General features: G+C 46.5%; 1 protein-coding gene across 10 annotated transcripts in view; it reads right to left on the bottom strand.

Moving 5' to 3' along the window:
- CACNA1D (calcium voltage-gated channel subunit alpha1 D) overlaps positions 1 to 18,323 on the bottom strand; it is a 355,364-nt gene that overhangs the window by 72,243 nt on the left and 264,798 nt on the right. For all 10 annotated transcript variants that reach the window (XM_066352103.1, XM_066352111.1, XM_066352110.1 and 7 more), the window contains 11 exons: positions 17,315 to 17,475; positions 16,148 to 16,373; positions 15,823 to 16,030; positions 12,757 to 12,877; positions 10,495 to 10,609; positions 9,906 to 9,975; positions 9,031 to 9,097; positions 8,192 to 8,345; positions 6,086 to 6,215; positions 2,822 to 2,881; positions 191 to 297 (listed from right to left, as the gene is read on the bottom strand). In XM_066352103.1, the coding sequence (XP_066208200.1) occupies positions 191 to 297; positions 2,822 to 2,881; positions 6,086 to 6,215; positions 8,192 to 8,345; positions 9,031 to 9,097; positions 9,906 to 9,975; positions 10,495 to 10,609; positions 12,757 to 12,877; positions 15,823 to 16,030; positions 16,148 to 16,373; positions 17,315 to 17,475 (1,419 nt within the window). The remainder of the gene's footprint in view (positions 1 to 190; positions 298 to 2,821; positions 2,882 to 6,085; positions 6,216 to 8,191; positions 8,346 to 9,030; positions 9,098 to 9,905; positions 9,976 to 10,494; positions 10,610 to 12,756; positions 12,878 to 15,822; positions 16,031 to 16,147; positions 16,374 to 17,314; positions 17,476 to 18,323) is intronic.

Raw genomic sequence — 18,323 nt, 5'->3', positions numbered from 1 at the left:
AAAAGAAAAAGAGAAACACAAGGAAGCATGAAGTGTCCCAGTACTTTCTGGCTTGGGTACAAATTAAGCACGCCCAGATAAGCACATGTGATTGTTAAAATGATTTTAGCAAGTCATGTTAAAATTTCTCATGTAAACGACCCTGCCCAACGGTCCTGTGTGTATATGCACCGAGCCCCAGAATACTTACTGGATCCCAAATGACACCAGAGAAACCCCTACAACCAGCATATCCAGCAAATTGAAGTAGTTCCTGCAGAAGGCCCCTTTGTGGAGAAAAGCTCCAAAAGTCGTCATCTGCAAGCAGAACCACGGTGAATTTACTGTTTTCCTCTCCGGAGGAAGAAACCTGGGCTCTTTACAGAACCTGGAGGAAAGCATGTCTTTCTCAACAAGTGTGCATCGTGGGGTCAGAAATAGAAACCAACAAGGCTGAGCAACTGAATAACTTGTTCAAAAATAGGAAAAGGGCAGCTGATTTTGGGGGGACATTTTAAAAGAGAACAATTTAGACTTCATTACAGCGACAACAAATTTCAAATATGAAAAATCATTGTTGGCATGTCCAAAGAGCCTGTCTCACGAGCCAGTCCTCATAATCATACTTGTTGAGGAATACCTGCTGCCCAGACAGCCTGGCTTCCCCACTGACTGCTGGTTCTGGCCCCTCTGAGTCCCCAGGAGAGCCCACGTCAGTCCAGCCAGGGAGAGGGGCGCCAGAAGTGCTCGAGCCCAGTGCTCGCTGGCGGTCTGCACAGACTGGCATTTTTCCAGGGAGGTCCCTTCCTGCTCCTAGGAGTCCTTCGTGATATATCTGCTTTAAACAGCCCTTCCAACTCAGCTACTCTGTATCTGCCTGGTGTGGCCAGGAAGCCATCACGTGCATCTCACCTAAGTCAGTCTCATCGCTCTCTAGCCACATGCCATGTGCCCCCGGAGCCCACCCATGGGTGCTCCACTGATGTTCTTACTGGTGATGGAGAAGGAGTTCAGTAAGGAAGTTCCCCAGAGTAAAACAGCAAAATACAAAGCCTTCACTGTTTACATAAAAAATTAAAAAAAAATTTTTTTTTAAGGGGGAATGACTCAGATATGTATAAGAGAGATAGACTTGGGAACTAATAAAATTGGACCATATAAAATTGCCAAATACTCAACCTTTTCTGAAAAAATGGCAATTTCATGTGTTAAAACCAAATAACCAAAAAGCCTTCCACATCTTCCCAGGGCCACCAGGGACCACCCCGGCAGATGTGGGAATTACTTGGAAAATCCCATTTTCTGAATCCTCTTTGTTTTAGCTTATTTCCCACTCTCTAAAGTACATTCAGAATGAAGAATGACTGGGAGATTTAAGTCACAGATGCAAATATACAGAAATTGAAAAGCAGTCTTTTTTTTCTTTCAAATAAACCTGTATCTCACTTGCCCCAAGGCCTGAAAGTAACTATATTCATTTTAACAACTGCACCCCCCCAGCCCACCCCACCTCACCCCGCTTCCTCCCTGGAGAACACTGCTAGACTCTGCTCACCAATACGGGCACCAGGCTGACTTAGCCCTCAACCAACTTCACCGGCTTCAAGACAGAAAAATGAACTTAAGTTTTTCGATTTTTAACAAATGTTTAAACAGAAGTTGGCTGTTTAATTGGTGCTGTGCTAATGCTTTCATTACTAAGTAATAATAGTAATAATGGTAGAAAGTAAAAGCTATCCCATTCCCGAGCAATATTAATTGAGGTTTCATTTTATAGAAGATTTTGTAAAGAGCCCACATTTCACAGTAGTTTAACATAAAGTACATTTCCCCCCCTGAGATGCACACACAATAAACTCAAAATGGTTTACAGACAATTGCGGTGAAAAGTCTTCATTTCCCTGCTTGCCTCCCGCTAGATGACTGCTCGGACAGTTGTCACAGGCCACAACAGTTGTCACAGGCCACGTTGTCCAGTACTGCTATAACTCACACCACTCAGCAAGTCTGGGGGTTCTTGGCTCCCTGCCATTGGTCTCCAGGCCATGGGTGCATAGGAACAAGCTTGCCCCAGGGTGGCCTTCACCATCAGTACACAAACCACATGCAGCAACGGTACCTGTTAGCTCATGCATGGACAGTACACTTAGGGCACCCTGTCCCAAAGGTGCTCTTTTTGTTTGTATAAATGTAAGCCCATCCATTAAAACAATATAAAATATCTTAACACAAATAGATCCAAGTTATCTTGCAAATCCTGTTGCAAGAAACTAGTGTTGTTACTATTTTCGGCCACTGAAACATAATTCATTGAAAAAATAAATGAGAAGAGATACATTCCCTTCAAAGTATAAATACTTTTCCTCTAACTCTGATGTCAGGAAGGGCGGAAGGAAGTTCACACATAGTGATGTATCTGTTATCAGTTGACATAACTCAGAGGATATTAAAAAAAAAAGAGCAAAACAGTTTCTAATCACTATTATGAAACCAAAGTAAGTCCTACATGCACCAAAAGTTAAAAAGAAACAGCAAAAACAAGTTGAAAAGTTTCAGGGAAAAAAATCCTTTCGTTATATATATAAAAAAAGTATGAGCTTGGTCATGGAAGACAAATCAATGAAAATAGAAGCACTGCACACTGCTTTGCTGCGTGCCACACGAGGAGCAGGCCCCTTAAACAACGATATGGAACCTGTTACCTTCAAAACAATCTCAAAGGCAAAAGTAGCAGTGAAGACATAATCTGCATAACCTAGCATCTGGAAAGTAAACAAAGAATTGAAACTATTATCGCTACTGATGGGTTAGAGTACATGAGGGTCAACAAAAAAGCCATTACCTTTAACAGGATTTCAACAGTAAAGATGGCTGTGAAAGCATAGTCAAAGTAACCCAGTATCTGAAAGGCACAACAATGACATGAGAAAAACGCATCTGGTCACATTCCATAGCCATCCATCCGTCCATGGGCAGAATCCCGCATGCAGGCAGGGACCCTCCCCGGGTAAGCTAGCCTCCCCAGAGGTAAGTGCAGAGATGCTTATAAATGCTCACTTGGGCCAGGTACAGCTCACCTATATGACCAGCAAAGAGCACTTGGAAATACTTAGCTCCTTTAACCCTCCCGCCCCCCAAGTCTTTTGTCTCAGGCAGATTCATTTCTAAAAGTGCTTTATTAATCATCTTTTCTCATCAGAGCACCACACTGACAAATTACTTGTGGCACCAGATATATTAGAGTCTTACACACATTTTGAATTTTTAACTGCATTTTTGGCTGAATGAAATATGTTGCCATCCAGCTGAGCTTTAGCTTGGTGGAGAAATGTAAATGATGATGTAAGGGCCATTAAATGAGGCCAGAAGCTCCCATATATTCCCTCCAATTCCGGCCCATTTAATCAGGGAGTAAGCAACCTCCCCCCTCACTGTTATGCAGGGCTGGAAAAGTCCTTAAGGAAGAATTTCACTTACCACCTTGCTCTGCACCTAATACTGCTCTCTCCTTACACTGTTTTTTTAACCTTGCTGGAACAAATAACCGGATTTTGAATTATCCGTCCAGGCTACTTTGTCAGTATTCCTGAACATACCATCTACTCCCCAACTGAGTCCTGCTTGCCCCTTCTGGGTTCTCTGCCTTTGCTCAGAGCTGTGGTGGCAGGAGGGTGGGCAAGAGGGCTGCGGCAAGGAGTCTGAGCACTAGTCAACGAAGGCTTTCACGGGGACCCTCTACCACAGAGAAGGCAGCTGAGACTGGCAGTAGACAAAGCCATCTTGGCTACTTATTGTGATGACAATTATGCTCTCTGGCTTGAAGAACTGACGAGATCAGGGTGGGGAGGGACTCTAGTGACTGTCCAGGCCACTCCTTTCATTTGACAGATGAGGATACTAGGAGGGGGAAGGGGGGGCCTGCTCCGGCCACGATGCCAGTCGTAGCACTGCTGGGCGGCGCCAGTCGAGAGCCACGGCCCTGCTGTTTAAGTATGGGGTCCGCCCAGCGAGGCCCTTTACTGCTCTTACAGTAAGGGAAGGGCCTCTGCTTCACCAGCCAGCTCTCCTCAGCTGAAGAGTAAGTTCTCTTTTCAGAGGGTATTCATTATCCAAACTGCTTCCTTTTTTTGAGTTTATAAATCTTGCTGGAACCTCTCTGTGTGTCTGTGTTTCTGGCCAGGCAATGCAAAGCATTTCCAGGACATGACAGGCCTCTGTTCCTCTCCCTTGTTTTCTCCATGGTCACAGAAGGACTGTTACTGTGGAAAGCACCTGAATGGCCAAGAAGGACACCGCTGCCTAGGGCCAACAACTCAGCCTGGCGCAAAGGGCCAATGTGCTCAGAGTCACTCAGCCTCTGTTCTCTTTTTCACTAATAACTCAGCTAAGGTTAAAAAAATAAAGCAAAACTACTGCTAGATTGCAATTACATGAGATAGCTAAAGTAGTCAAACCTGCAGACAGGACATGGGCTGCAGGTGGTCAGGGTCTGGGGCTATGCAGGGGAGTTGTTCCACGGATATAAAGTTCCAGTCATACCAGATGAGTCAGTTCTGAAGACCTACTATTCAACATAGTGCCCCATCACTACAAATACTACCTTGTACAGTCAGAAAGTTGTTAAAAGGGCAGAGCTCATGTTAAGTGTTCTAATAATAATAACAGTAATAATAAAACTGTAGTATTTTAACAACAACACACATCTGTACATCTATTTAAAAACAACAACATTCTTGGGGAAAGCTGCAGGGGAATAAACTCATGCGGAAGTGATTACAATAAAAAATAAGAACACGGGGCCCCAGTGTAAACCAACTCTTTGTCTAGCTGTGTTCTAGACTACCTCCTGAACTAGTCGATCATGAGATGATGTTTTTATGATGGAACTCAATGCCCCCAGGTCTTTGTTCCATTTGAATGTAGAGATTAAGACAGGCTGGGGCCTTCTTCTTTACATCAACACCAGCACTAGTGTGCTGGGGGGAAGTTCTTTATCTTCATGTCAGGGTATGTGTCCTATCAGTCTGATAGGTTGGGTTTCCAGGCTTCAAAGCAAGAGCATGGAAATGGAAAAACAGCACAAGGGTTGGTTGTCTCAACGGAAATCCTGGGGCACTGATCTGGTGACTTATCTTAACCCTCTAAAACCTCACCAGCAGAAAGAAGTACCAGCCAGGCAAGGCAGCGATGCCTGATGGCCTCACACAAGGACAGGCTGCTTCTCCCGGGATGGTTTCTTAGTTACCACCTGGAACTATACTACAATATCAGGGCCTAGAGACAGCAGGACACAGGTCTTCCAAAGCTGTCAAGGTTGGGACTATTCTCAGTGCCTTATCAGCTGACCTGCTAAAATGGAACTTCTTAGGCAAGAGCTAGTCTGGGTACCATTCTGTCCACCACAGACATAGTGCAAGGGTGCTACCTCTATGTTATGAACATGATTAATAGAAATTTAACCCGTTACTCATTTTCTTCATAAAACCAGCTCCTGCCTCACCAAACAGTTCTTCCTCTTCACCGAAGAGGAAGAACTCAACCCCACATCTCATCATCTACCTAACTTGCATTTTCCCCAGTAATGGAGTCAGGTAGTTTTGTGAATTTCCATTCATGTAATACGAGTCTTCTCCTCCATCCCTAAGTAAGAATTTCCATTCATGTAATACGAGTCTTCTCCTCCATCCCTAAGTAAGAGCTCCTCGGCCTGGACATACCTGGTTTCAGTTTTACTTTCTCTCCTGCTGGGTGCTTCCACTAGGCAGAAATCTCAAAATAGGTAGGGATGAGAATTTGACCAGGGAGAAGAGAGGGATCAAACTGTGGGAAGCAAGGAATGAAGAGAAGTGGGGTCCCCGAACAGACTATAAGTTACTGAAGAGTATTAAAATGAAGAGAAAAGTGCATGATTCAAGAAAAGCTTGTCCTGATATAAAACAAAACCCCTCTGGTACTTACAAATCTGAAACGTAACATGTCTGCCAGTGAATGAGATGACTACTCTGGATTTTAGCCTCCTGGGCCTCCATAGGCCCTGCCTGGATTACAGAGAGGCCAGTGCTGACCATAGGGAACTCCACCCTGCTGTCCACGCCCAGTGGCTTACAGTGTTCCGGAAGGAGTGGCTGCGGATGGGGTCCTCGGCGGCGAGGGACGCACTGCTGAGCATGATGAAGACGAGGATGAGGTTGGTGAAGACGTGGTGGTTGATGAGCTTGTGGCAGCCCACACGGATCCTGTGGAGAAAGCTGGTGCATGGACACGGCCCCAGGCAGCGCTTCAGCATGCCGGGCCAGGCCAGGCAGAAGACAACTGTCACTGTGCCACCCGGCCCCACCCAGCAATCCAGACCACCTGATTGACCATTAGCCCCTTGAAACACCTGGATGGCGGACCCAGGGGCCCTCAGTGCCACGGCTGTGCAGGTGCCCCACAGATACCACTCACAGAGTCTTAAATGTGGGGATCATCACCATCTGAAGAAGAAACTGAGGCTTAAGCACGTGAAAGAACATCCTTAGGGAGGACCAGGGGCAGGTCTCCATCCCAGGGCTGCCTCTGACGTTCCCACCACAACAGGAAGCCCCAGTGCTTACTTTCCCCACCTAGTAAGGAGGCTGAGGTTGGAGCTGGTCCTCACAGCAGCTCACACAGAGTGAGTGGGAGCGGCCCCTGACTCATGCTGAGGCCGGGCTGTATCAATCTAGGGCTGCCTGTTATGTGGAGATTTGGTCACAGTGCATTATTGGTAGTAGTAGTATTTTTTGACTTGACCTATAATGAGCACTACTGAGAAAGTGAAGTGAGTGTTGCATCATCAGGCAAGAATTTCACAAGATCTTGCTGTGCCGCGTGATAGAGCCACCAGAGTCCTGCAGGCCTGTGAAACCAGGCAGGGCAGCAAGTGCCCAGCCCCACAGTCCAGCCCTCATGGTGGCTCCGTGGGCCACCTGCTGCCCCTGACATCCGGGGACTGGTCAGTGCCTGACCACCCTTAACCTCAATGTTTCACTTTAGAACTTAATTTTTTTGGGGGGGAGGGGGTCTACAGAATATATGTAGGTTTTCCTTTGAAAACATTTTTCACTTTCAAACCTGGAATCAACTTTATAGGAAAGTGACTCCTTGCTTCAAATCCTCCCTTTTGGGGGCTGGATGTGCCCCCCAGAAAGCTTGCAAGCTACCAGTAACTGAGTCTAGGGAAGGCATTCCAGGGCTGAGGACAGACGTGCTCACAGCTTTGGGGGGGAATCGATCCATTCCCTCAATATTTGCAGACATAGTGAGCTATAGATGTCAGTAACGTCAGTTGAATAATTTTTTTAAGGTACACGCAATCTCTCAGCAGTGATGAGTTGTAAGAACCACCATCAAACCTCCAAGTCTCCAAGCACCACTGCCTGCTCGCTTCCCACTTGCGCCTCCCTGGGCTGTGAATTACACTGCGTTCTTCTCTGGCAGCCACGAACCACCTCTGCAGTTCTCTCCTGCTGAGTCACTGATTCTCGATCCCAGATGATGTAAAACCTAGAAACTAGCTAGTAAATAAGTATCCTCCTCTCACAGTACGTGTGAGCAGCTGCCACGTTCCTGGTGAGCATCTTGTCATGTTAACATGAGAAATGCTACTTTAAGCAGGAGGTCCTAGAGCTGAACTGACTAGCTCAACCTATAACATATCACTGAGCCATATTACTTATTGTCATAAAACTCAACAGGGAGGAGTGACCAGCTGTACTAGATCTTAGCATAGCGGTGCTGGGTAGAAGCTGGTCACAGAAACCCACACCCCACAAAGCATCTTAACAGAAGAACCCCTTGTGAAGAAAGGGCCCTTGGCATGGAAAACACTTCACAGGTGACCACCCACGGAACACCAGAGCATGGGTTCCCATGAGCAGCAGCTATTTTACCACGGCTGACCCCAGTGAAGGGGAGGAGAATCTAAAACAGGCTTCTCCCAGGACCTGGCCACACCCCTGCAGCCCCTACATCCAGGAACAGAAAGGCTAGGAAGAGATGAGCAGAGGACAAAGGCAAGGCAGGGACAGAAGAGGGGTCGGGGTACGGGGTGAGGGGGTGGGCTCCAATGTTTTGGTGCTAAAAGGGGCTGTCCTGTCCCCAGATACCCTCCCCATCACCAGCCACCCTCATGCAACCGTACAGTCAGAGGCGAGGCACAGCAATACTGTGACTAGGAAGAGGTATTTACGGGTTGGTCTTGCTAAGAATGAAGAAAGCGCTCCCTTCAGGAATGGGGACAATTTTCTCTTTCATGTTCAACTCCGAGATTCTGCGAGGACGGGGGCCAGCAGGAACCTCAGGCTCATCTTCCTCCTCCTCCTCCTCCTCCTCCTCTTCACCTACTTTAAATGAGACACTTTTTTATAGGCATAAAACAAAGGCTGCCTTGGAGTTTTAATTATTCTTAATTTCACGTGAAAATTTGGCTTATACTTTAATAACATCTATCGTGAATCCACCATGAGTCAAAGCCCTTCGGAATATGGATTATGTGTGGGGGTGGCAGAGCACTGAGGAGCTCGCCTGTCTGGTGAGTGTGTGCGGCTGTGGGATGAGGTCCCCAGCAGTTTTTCTGAGCACAGGTCAACAGTGGCAGCCGTGGATTCTCACCACCAACCCCTAGCACCAGTTGTGTCCCCAGTAAGCTCCTTGCTCAGCTCCAGCCTGAAGAATTGTGTGGGACTTCAGTCACACATGATCAGTCCCCGAGCTCCTCTCACTCCACCAGCCCTCCCACATCAGCCACTAAAGGCACCAGTCAAATGCGAACATGTCAGGTGAGGAACAATAACTGGTCACCTCCTAGAGAGACTCCCCAGCAGAGGTTGGGCTTATCCTGATCCACCTACACTTTCCCTCCCACCACCTGGAATTTGGATTATGTCAGCCGCCTATGACCAAGAGGAAAAGCAGGGGACTGGACTCATGGCCTCAGTGACCTCAGCAGCTAAGCTAGTCGGCTGCAGTCTCAGCCGCTGATCACCGAGTGGCAGCAAAGAGCTAAAACCCTGTCTCCAGCCACCATACCTGGCACATCGCAGGGTGGGTAGGGGTCCTTGTCCTCATCCTCTTCTCGGTAGTCATCGATTGTAACCTAGGATGACAGAGAGGTCCTGGGAGGAGGGTCCATGGTGAGGACTCAACCCTGCCACTCAGCACAGGGCAGGGGTTCTCTTCCAAGTGTGTGTGGTACGTGAGTGAGGGCGTAGGGGCAGCAGACACCCAGGCCGTGACTCTGCCGATGACCGAGGTCCGAGAGCAGATGAAGGGATAACTGGCACGGCCCCTCCCAGCTACGGTCAGTGCACCTGGCATCGTCACAGACTGCAGGTTCCTGCCTCCCTTCTGGACAGTGAGCCCAGGCAGGCAGGACCTTGCTGGTCTTGTTCGCTCTCAATCCCCAGTGTCTGACTCATGGTAACCACACAAAAAGGGTTTACTGACTCAATGAACAAGAGCCAAATAAATGACAAATCCAGAGCTGTCCTGTGTGGGATGAAGTCTGACAGCTCAGCCCTGAGCACACAGACCCCTCGTCCTGCAGCCTCCTAGTCCTGTAGCCTCCTCAGGGACATCCATTAACAATCCCTAATTTTAATCCCCACTGAGAAGACACTAACTGAGGTCAGATCGGACCACACAAGTCCAATAAAGAAAAAAAAATAAGTGGTCAGACCAGTCAAATATTTAACATACTGGTTCTCTCATAAAATATTCGCTAAGCACCAGGTAAGTACCTAAATTTACTCCGAACCCCTGGGGAAGCCAGCATCTATAATGGTGTGCACACTCACACACCGAAACACCACACAGGACACTGTCATGGTGGAAATGGCACATTTATGGTGACAGCAACAGGACCCTCTTGAAACAAAAAGGGGAGAGTGCTTCCGATCATGCACCTTGTTGTCACTGTTGGCGACCTGGTTGACTTCTGGCTTGTTGTTCTTTTTATTTTCCAGGCTTTCTTTTCTACAGAGGAGAGAGCAGAACACAAGAAGCTAAGTAGCTAGATTGCTGTGAATAAAAATGCTAATCAGGATTCTGAATCAACAGTGGCCCAGTGAAAGACAGAATTTAATTGGAAACAACCCTAACAGCGAGAGCACAGCATAACCCACAATAAGAGCTTCCTGTTTGTTCAGTGCACCAGAGTCATTACATGGATCATCTTATTAAAATTCTCATCCAAAAGCTAATCAGCATTGAATGCATCATTTATTTTATGATGCCAAAATTAACCACAGGGATTCTTGAAGCTTGGGGACGTGTGCCTCCTACTCTCGGCTCTGAGGGAATGAGAGCCAATGGCCCGGGTTCTGCCCCACATTCCATCCTTTTGGGTTGGCCCCACGTGGCCACCCACGATCACCACAAAGCAGCAAGGTGGGGCCGCAGCTGCTGTGCAGCCCACACGGCTCCGCCAGCCTCCTCTGAAGCTGGCTCCCAGGCAGCCCCCTGAGCAAACACCTCCAGGGAAAACGGGCTTACCTGGCGATCTTTTTCCTTTCCTTTTCTTCAGCTTCCTCCTTCTGAGCAGTATTCAAACTTTCAGCATCAGCCAAATTGTCTACAGCAATAGCCAAGAAGACATTCAGTAGAATATCTAATTTGAACATTTTAAGGGTTATAACACACCTTTCAAATGCATGGTCAACAAAAGCAACACCACACCTCCCTGCACTGCAGGAGGCTGGTAACAGGTTACTGTCCCCTAGTGCTATATTCATGGTAAAGCCAGAGGATCATAGTCCTGTTTAAAAACAAAACAAAACACCAGAAAACTAGAGAAAACAGTCTGGAAAGAAGCAAATTCAAGAGCCACTAAAATCCATGAAAACCTAACAAACATTGGCATTTCCTTTCGTGTGTGTGCGTGTGCATGCTTGCACACGCACGTGTGGGCGCCTCTGTGCATCTAGGTAGCTATAGCTAGAATATACACTGCATAAGATCATCTAGAACATAAACATGGAGTTTTTCTGCATTTTGCACTTTTGCTTTATGCATTTTGTTTTGTTTCTTTTAAAACACACGCCAATCACACATATATTCAGGGCACACTTTTCCAAATAGACCCCTTTAAAGGCTACATGATGCCAGTGATGATCCCATTGCACAAGGCAGCCTGAGCCTTCCCCTCTGAAATGGCCCTCAGAGTGTGCACACCCTACTCATCCATTCGTTCTCTGCACGCACACTGGCTGCAGCATGCCCAACTAACTGCCAGATGGTGCCGGGCTATTCTTCTGAATAGGCCCACTGAGGTGAAATCTTTGACTACGGTGGTTGAATTTTATTTTTCCAAATAGTAAAAAGTTTGGTATTTAAACAAGTTATCAAGTGTTTGGCTTTTACTATAATAGTTTCCATGAATGATTGAAAAAACTTTTTTTTTTCTGAACAAAGTTCCCAAATGAGCAGATGCCTATTTCTTACTTGCTAGCAGTTAAGTACATTTTTGCGAGGCAGAGGGATCAGAGAGCAGGAAGTCAAGATGGCTCCCTCCTCTGGCTAATGCTTCTCTTGGGCGGATACACACCATATGCATATGCGAGCCCAGGGAGCTGAGACAAGAGAGGCACACCACTGTGCCACATGCCCTGTGCAATCTGAAATCTCAGGGGGGTTGCTGAACCTGTAAACAAACATAACCTAACAAGGGACGGATGATGAGGCAGCTTCCAGGGGATTTCACACTTGACAAATCTATTCAAGTCTTTAAAGAGGACAGAAACGTGACTGAATTACATTAAGACTTTCGAACCACCTTGGAGACGCTAGAGTATTTTTTAAACAGAGCCTCCATGAGCCTGAGGCAATATTCACATGTTTGTACAACAGTTCTCCCACCAAACATTTATCAAGGGGCTCCACGCGCCAGGCCTTGTGCTAGGCAGGGAGGACAGAGAGAGAAAGTAGACATGGGCAAAGGTCATGGGGTCAGGAAGGTTCCAGTCGAGGGAGAGAGAGATCTGAGTGTTCAGAAGTCTAGGATTAGACAGTACTTCTCGGCAGGGAAAGTGATTAAACAAGTTGGAGAAAAGTTACACAGCACGATACAGGAATAAGGCAATGGATTCAGGCAGTCCCCAGGTTATGAACGAGATAGGTTCCATAGGTTTGAAAATGTTTAAGTATTTATATGCACAGAAAGGTAAAAACAAATACTATGTTAACAGGAACATCTGTCTAAGTTGCATTTAATAGGTAAATGTACCTCTTCCAACTTACATACAAATTCAACTTAAAAACAAACCTACAGAACCTATCTTGCTTGTAACCCAGGGACTGCCTGTATCTGACTTTCAAAGACATACAGATAAGCAATGCTTAGGTTCAGGGAAGCTGAGGTCAACCTGCTGAAGGTGAGTCCCTATCAGTTATGAAGGGTCTTAAGAAGACATAAATGTGCCCCAGCCTCCCAAGGATGATGGCACAGGGAACCACCTGGCTCTACCCTAAGCTGTCCCACAGGACCTGTCCAGCAGACATGACACCGAGCTGGGCAACCACAGGTACAGCCCACGCACAGCAGGCTTCTCCCCCCACGCCTGCTTGCATTCCTCAGAGCCCAGTTGGGACTCTGCCTCCACTATGCTGTCCCAGCAACAGTGAAAGACAGCAGCTAAAACAAAGTAAGGGCATTCACCTCCCTGTCACAACAGCTACCAGCACTATGATGGGGCGATTCAGAGAGGGAGAAACAAAGCGAGATGGAGACAGCAAAGCCCTGGTCAGTTTAAAGGATACAGTTCCCACAAATGAAGAGGATGATGAAGTAGATGCAGACGATCATTCCTGAAGACGACGGGCCCCCATACGCCATGATGCCGTCATACATCACAGCATTCCAGTCTTCACCTGTCAGAATCTAAGAAGACAGAACCTGGATCAGCCTGCACGTGGACCCACAATTCCCAAGTGTTCTCCCAGAGCTCCTTGGTGGCTGCTTAAATCTGGTTCAAGCTGCCTTTCACAGTCCAGTTTGCACTGCACAAATTCATCTGTTATCCCACAGAGTTTTCAAAACATTATTCTTAATTATGCAAATAGATGAGCATCATCATTCCAGTAAAAAGAACGTTCCATGTAAGACTTCTGTACTCTTAAATAATGCCCCAGCCGAGTTTTAGTTCCCTCCCCAGACAGCATGCTGTCGGGGGGTCCCTCTCCAGGACCTTATCTGTGGATTTAAACGCATCTATTCACACTCAGAGGAAACAGGCAGTTGGCATCTTCTCTGATTCACTAGGCCTAGAAAAGGTATCATATGAAATTCACTATATGAATTCTCAGCAGTTTACTTTTTCTTCCCCTCAACAATACACTCTGGAGACCCTCTGTGTCAAAAGCTTCATGTCATTCTTTTTAACTATGCCACATAGTTAACCAACTATGGAAATGGAGAATTATATCTATGAATCTTTATAAGCAGGAAATTCTCTAAACATGTTATATAAATTTACAAACTACCTCATGAGTAGATACCAATAACGACCTGAATTTCAAATATAATCTTCTGGTGATACTTGATAATTTAATCCATCATGAAATAGAATCAGATAAACATTAACAGCAATTTAAAAATACACTACCTTTCAGGAAAAAAGAGAAAGTGAGACAGGGGAGAGAGTGTACTCCTTTATAGTCAGTCTATTTGGACCAGGCACTTTAACAATTAAAATTGGGCCCTGGTCAGTTGGCTCAGTGGTAGAGCATCAGCCTGGTGTGTGAATGTCCCAGGTTTGATTCCCAGTCAGGGCATATAGAAGAAGCACCCATCTGCTTCTCCACCCCTCCCCTTCTCGCTTCTCTCTACTTCTCCCCACCCCCCACCTATGGCTCAATTGGAGCTCATCAGCCCCAGGCTCTGTGGATGGCTCCATGGCCTCTGCCTCAGGTGCTAAGAGCTTTGTTGGTGAGCAACAGAGCAACGCCCCAGATAGGCAGAGCATCGCCCCCTAGTGGGCTTGCTGGGTGGATACTGCTCGGGGTGCATGCAGGAGTCTTATCTCTGCCTACGTTCCTCTCACTGAATAAAAATAAATAAGTAAATTGTTGTGGGTCACAATCAAACAGAAAATTTTGCAAATGATTGGAAAAGATAAAGCAATTCGCAGAAAAGGAACTATCCACGGCTCACAGCTCTTAGTCACATGAAAAGACATTCAGATTCACTCCTGATAAGAGATATATGAACTAAAACTACAAGACACCATTGTCACCAGTCAGATGGGCAACAAACAATCAGGAAGCGCGAGCTCCTCCTGTGGTGAGAAGGAGTGAGGCAGCAGGCAGTCTCTGCACTCCACCACTGGAGGACACTTGGGCAAGAGCATCCAAGTCGAAAATGGACACATTTAAAGCAGCAGACTTCGGGAAGCTTATCCTACAGCTCTCCTCTCACATGTGTGCCCCACGGTGTATGTCAAAGTCACCCACTGAGGCAGGGGACTGCTCCACGACTTATGGCACATTCATATCACAGAATTTATGCAGCACGGAAAAGGAGGTGGCAACCTTTCTTTCATGGGCCACTATGGAAGATTCTTAAAGACATTTTAAGTGATATAAAGCAAGATGGAAAACAGCCTGCAGACAGAGCTACCATCTGTGTAAATTCATCTGTAGGCAGATAGGTAAGTTAATTGATTTACACCTGAGCAAATAAAGCTCAAAGAATAATACACAAGAAGCTATTTAACGGTAGTTGTCTCCTGGAAGGGGGGATTGATGGGTGGGTCGGAGGGAGATTTGTTTGTTACTTTACACCCTTTCACAATGCCTGAATTCTGTGCCATAAACATATATTACAAAACCATCACTACCACAACGGTTTCTCTGAAAGAAATCAAGAAAACAAATGACTAATCCGTGGCCAAAATTATGTGTAATTCAATTTTTTTTTTAAATTAATTAAGATTAAAAAAAATTAAGTACAATTCTGTCACAGCCAATAGCAGTGGCAGAAATCCCATTCAACTTCAAAATGACCAAGTAGGAAAGAATCTTAGAGGTCATTCCCTCTAGTTGTTTGGCTTGTTTTGTTTTTCCAGATAAGGACAGTGACTTCCCAGGGTCATAGAGCTGAGCACTGAGAGCCCCACCGGGCGACTCCCACTGCCCCTCCCACTGCCCCTCCAGCAGGGTCCCAGAGATCCCTGACATGGCATGTGAAAAGCCACAGGGCAAATGGGTCTTTTCAATTTAACTGCTAGGCTCTGTTCGAGGAAGGGCTTCAGCCCACAGGACGAAGAGGGTTTTCAGGACAACTCAGCTTACAGCCAGGAGGGCGGAGAGGCTGTGGCTCTGCCTCATGCTGTCACTTGCTTCTCAGCCTCATCACCCACAACGGCCCCAAACGCAGACACCCTCAGAGCCTGTGTGTCCTCATTACATCACATGAAAGAGGGCAAAAAGAAGGAGGGCAGAAGGCTGTCACAACTCTTTTATCATCCCGACTGCTCTGAGTACACCAAAGCATTAGGGCTTTAGAATTCACTTCTCTGCATAAATCTGTGATAGCCAGGACAACAAAACTTGCCCGCAATCAAAAATTAGCACCAAGCCAGAAGAGGATTTTAGAGCTTGTCTTGCAGAAACCCAAGCCAGTGGTCTTCCAGAAGCATTAATCACATTTCACAGACAGCTGGATTAAGATGCAAAACAAACGGTTTAAATGGCACAAAATTTATCAGAGCACTTTGGGGGCAGAGGTTACTAGTGAAAATGGAATCATTTTGTCTTACTGAGTTGTGGGCAGACGAGAGAAGGCAGCTCACGACGGGCTTCTCAGGGAGAGGTGGGAGGGCTCACCTGGAATACTGTCAGAAGTGCTTGAGGGAAATTGTCAAAAGTGCTCCGCTTGGTCTGCGTCTCGTCGAAATTAAACTTGCCTCCAAACAGTTGCATCCCAAGCAAGGAGAAGATGATGATGAAGAGGAAAAGCAGAAGCAACAGTGAAGCGATGGACTTCATGGAGTTTAACAAGGATGCCACTAAGTTGCTCAGGGATGTCCAATGCCTACAAGTCAGGATGAGGGTGTGAGCCCAGAACACGGAACATCTCCTGAGTAGGGAAGTGGCTCATCACCACTTCCTATTCAGAAAACACCTGTAGCAGGATAACACATGTCCTTACCTGGTCACTTTGAAAATGCGCAAGAGGCGCACACAGCGAAACACAGAGATCCCCAGGGGAGACATGATTTCCAGCTCCACCAAGATTGTTTCTGTAATGCCGCCACACACCACGAAGCAGTCGAACCGGTTAAAGAGAGAAACGAAGTAAGCCTGCAGACCCAAGCTGTACATCTTGACCAGCATCTCACAGGTGAACAGGGCCAGGAGGACTTTGTTTGCAATATCTGGAAAGACAAAGGGCGTGTGTCCTTGGGGCCTCAAGGTAAGGGCAGCTCAGACTCCTCTTCTCCCCTCCCTCCAGCCCCTGCCGGAAACGCCCAGGCACCTGTCCCTATCTTTGCCGTGGCTCCATTACAGAACTGTGGCACTAACATTTGTGGCCTGCTTGTCTGCCAGGTTCCAGACTATCTAGACATGTGGCTCTGGAGACGTTTCTTGGTCTCTCTGGGCCTGTTTCACTGATTATAAAATTATTAAATAGGGAGGGGCAGTTTATAACATAATCACAGATGCGTCCTAGCCCTAAAAGCCTATGATTCCCCATATAGTCCATCATGTTATATTTTTTGTTTCCATCAAGCACAAAAGATCTGTCTGCTCTTGCTTAGAGCAACAAGGTGTAAGAAGCAGTTGCCTATCAAGGTCATTTGTATCAGAAGAAAATATCACCCAGCAAGCTGGAGAGTTGGACAGAAACAGAACTGACTTGATGTAAGATAGGACTTCTCGATAATTTGAAACTGCCACACTCAGAATGGGTTGTTGCTGGGGACGAACTCCCACAGCACATTGCTGAGACATTCAAGGCAAGAAAACAATCATCACTTGCCCAGAAAACCATAGGGAAAATAAAGCTTCCTGTTAGGGTGAGCTGGGGACAAGGGATGGAGGTCCCTTCCAACTCCTCCTTGACCCTAGGTTGTCACAGAGTGAAGACAATGAGACACCCTGGCGTTCAGCAGCTCCAAAGTGCTTCCTTCACCACACGCAGCCAGCAACTCCATGCCAGGTGCACCCTGTGTTTGGATGGTTCTACTGTCTTCCAAATTAATGAGCACTAAAAATGTTCCTGTACCCTATTACACGGGCAGGTAAGACTAAAGTGCATTGGACAGCCTCAGGAATCCCGCACTCAGAACGAAACCAGAATGTCCTCTGCTTGTACCTTGAATCTGCGTCAACCAGTCCGGCTGGTTGTAGTGCTCAGAGGAAATGGTTAAGGTGTTGAGGAACACCAGAACAATAACCAGCCAGTAAAACGTGACTGACTTCACGGCAGCCCTGCATCTTCTGCGGCTGAATCGGTTCCAGCGACGCCAGCGCCGGCTAAAAGAGAAGCAGGCGTTACTCTGTGAATGACAAATGCAACATCTGTGTGTCCAATTAACATCACTGGGCAATCATTTGTCTCCCATGCTGGAGGTCCAGACTGAGGGGGGAAGGTGCAGGGAGAAAAGACTAGAACAAATGGCACAGAAATGAACAGACATAATACAAATTATGTTGGTCTTAAAATACAACTTTTTAAAGTATTTCATCTTGATTTGATCATGCTGTCGGTTTCCTTCCTATGGCTTCAGATAACTCTATAAGCTGTTATACACAGTCCTTAAACCAGTTAGAAACTCTAGATATTTATAGATCCATGTGCAGATGTAAAACTGAGCTATCACGCATATGCAGTTCACATTCCCACCATCTGGTACATGGATCTGTTGGTGCAGAGAGCCACTTAGCTTATCATTACATCTCTTGCAGCATCTCAATCATCATACAAAATTTATCAGGCAATGAAGTGCTCTAAAACCACAGTTTTCCATTCAGGGAAACTTTCAGTCCTTTCTTAAATCTGGGAGATTTCTCTGGAGCCTGGCAGAGCTGTCATGGCTGAATAGGACATGAGTCTTCATACTGAGTCATCAGGGGCCCTAACTAGTGATGCTCAAAATACACCTTTAGGAAAAGAGCCAATATTGAATTATGTTTTCACACAAATAAAATGAGCTGAGCCAAACAGACAAGTAGCATGTCCTACTAACTTTCAGTTCTGGTTTTAATCAGGAAAAGTCTTCTCCCCCTTACCCCGCCCCCCTGTGGAGCACATTCCCTGCCCCTGGGTGACCCGGGAAAGTGGTCTCAGCTCTGTGGGCCTGAGTCAGAGGACACTGCAGGCT

Source organism: Saccopteryx leptura, chromosome 10 (assembly GCF_036850995.1).
Source record: "Saccopteryx leptura isolate mSacLep1 chromosome 10, mSacLep1_pri_phased_curated, whole genome shotgun sequence".
NCBI lineage: Eukaryota > Metazoa > Chordata > Mammalia > Chiroptera > Emballonuridae > Saccopteryx > Saccopteryx leptura.
The sequence above is the reverse complement of the archived record's forward strand: the minus strand, read 5'-3'. Positions and strand labels throughout refer to the sequence as shown.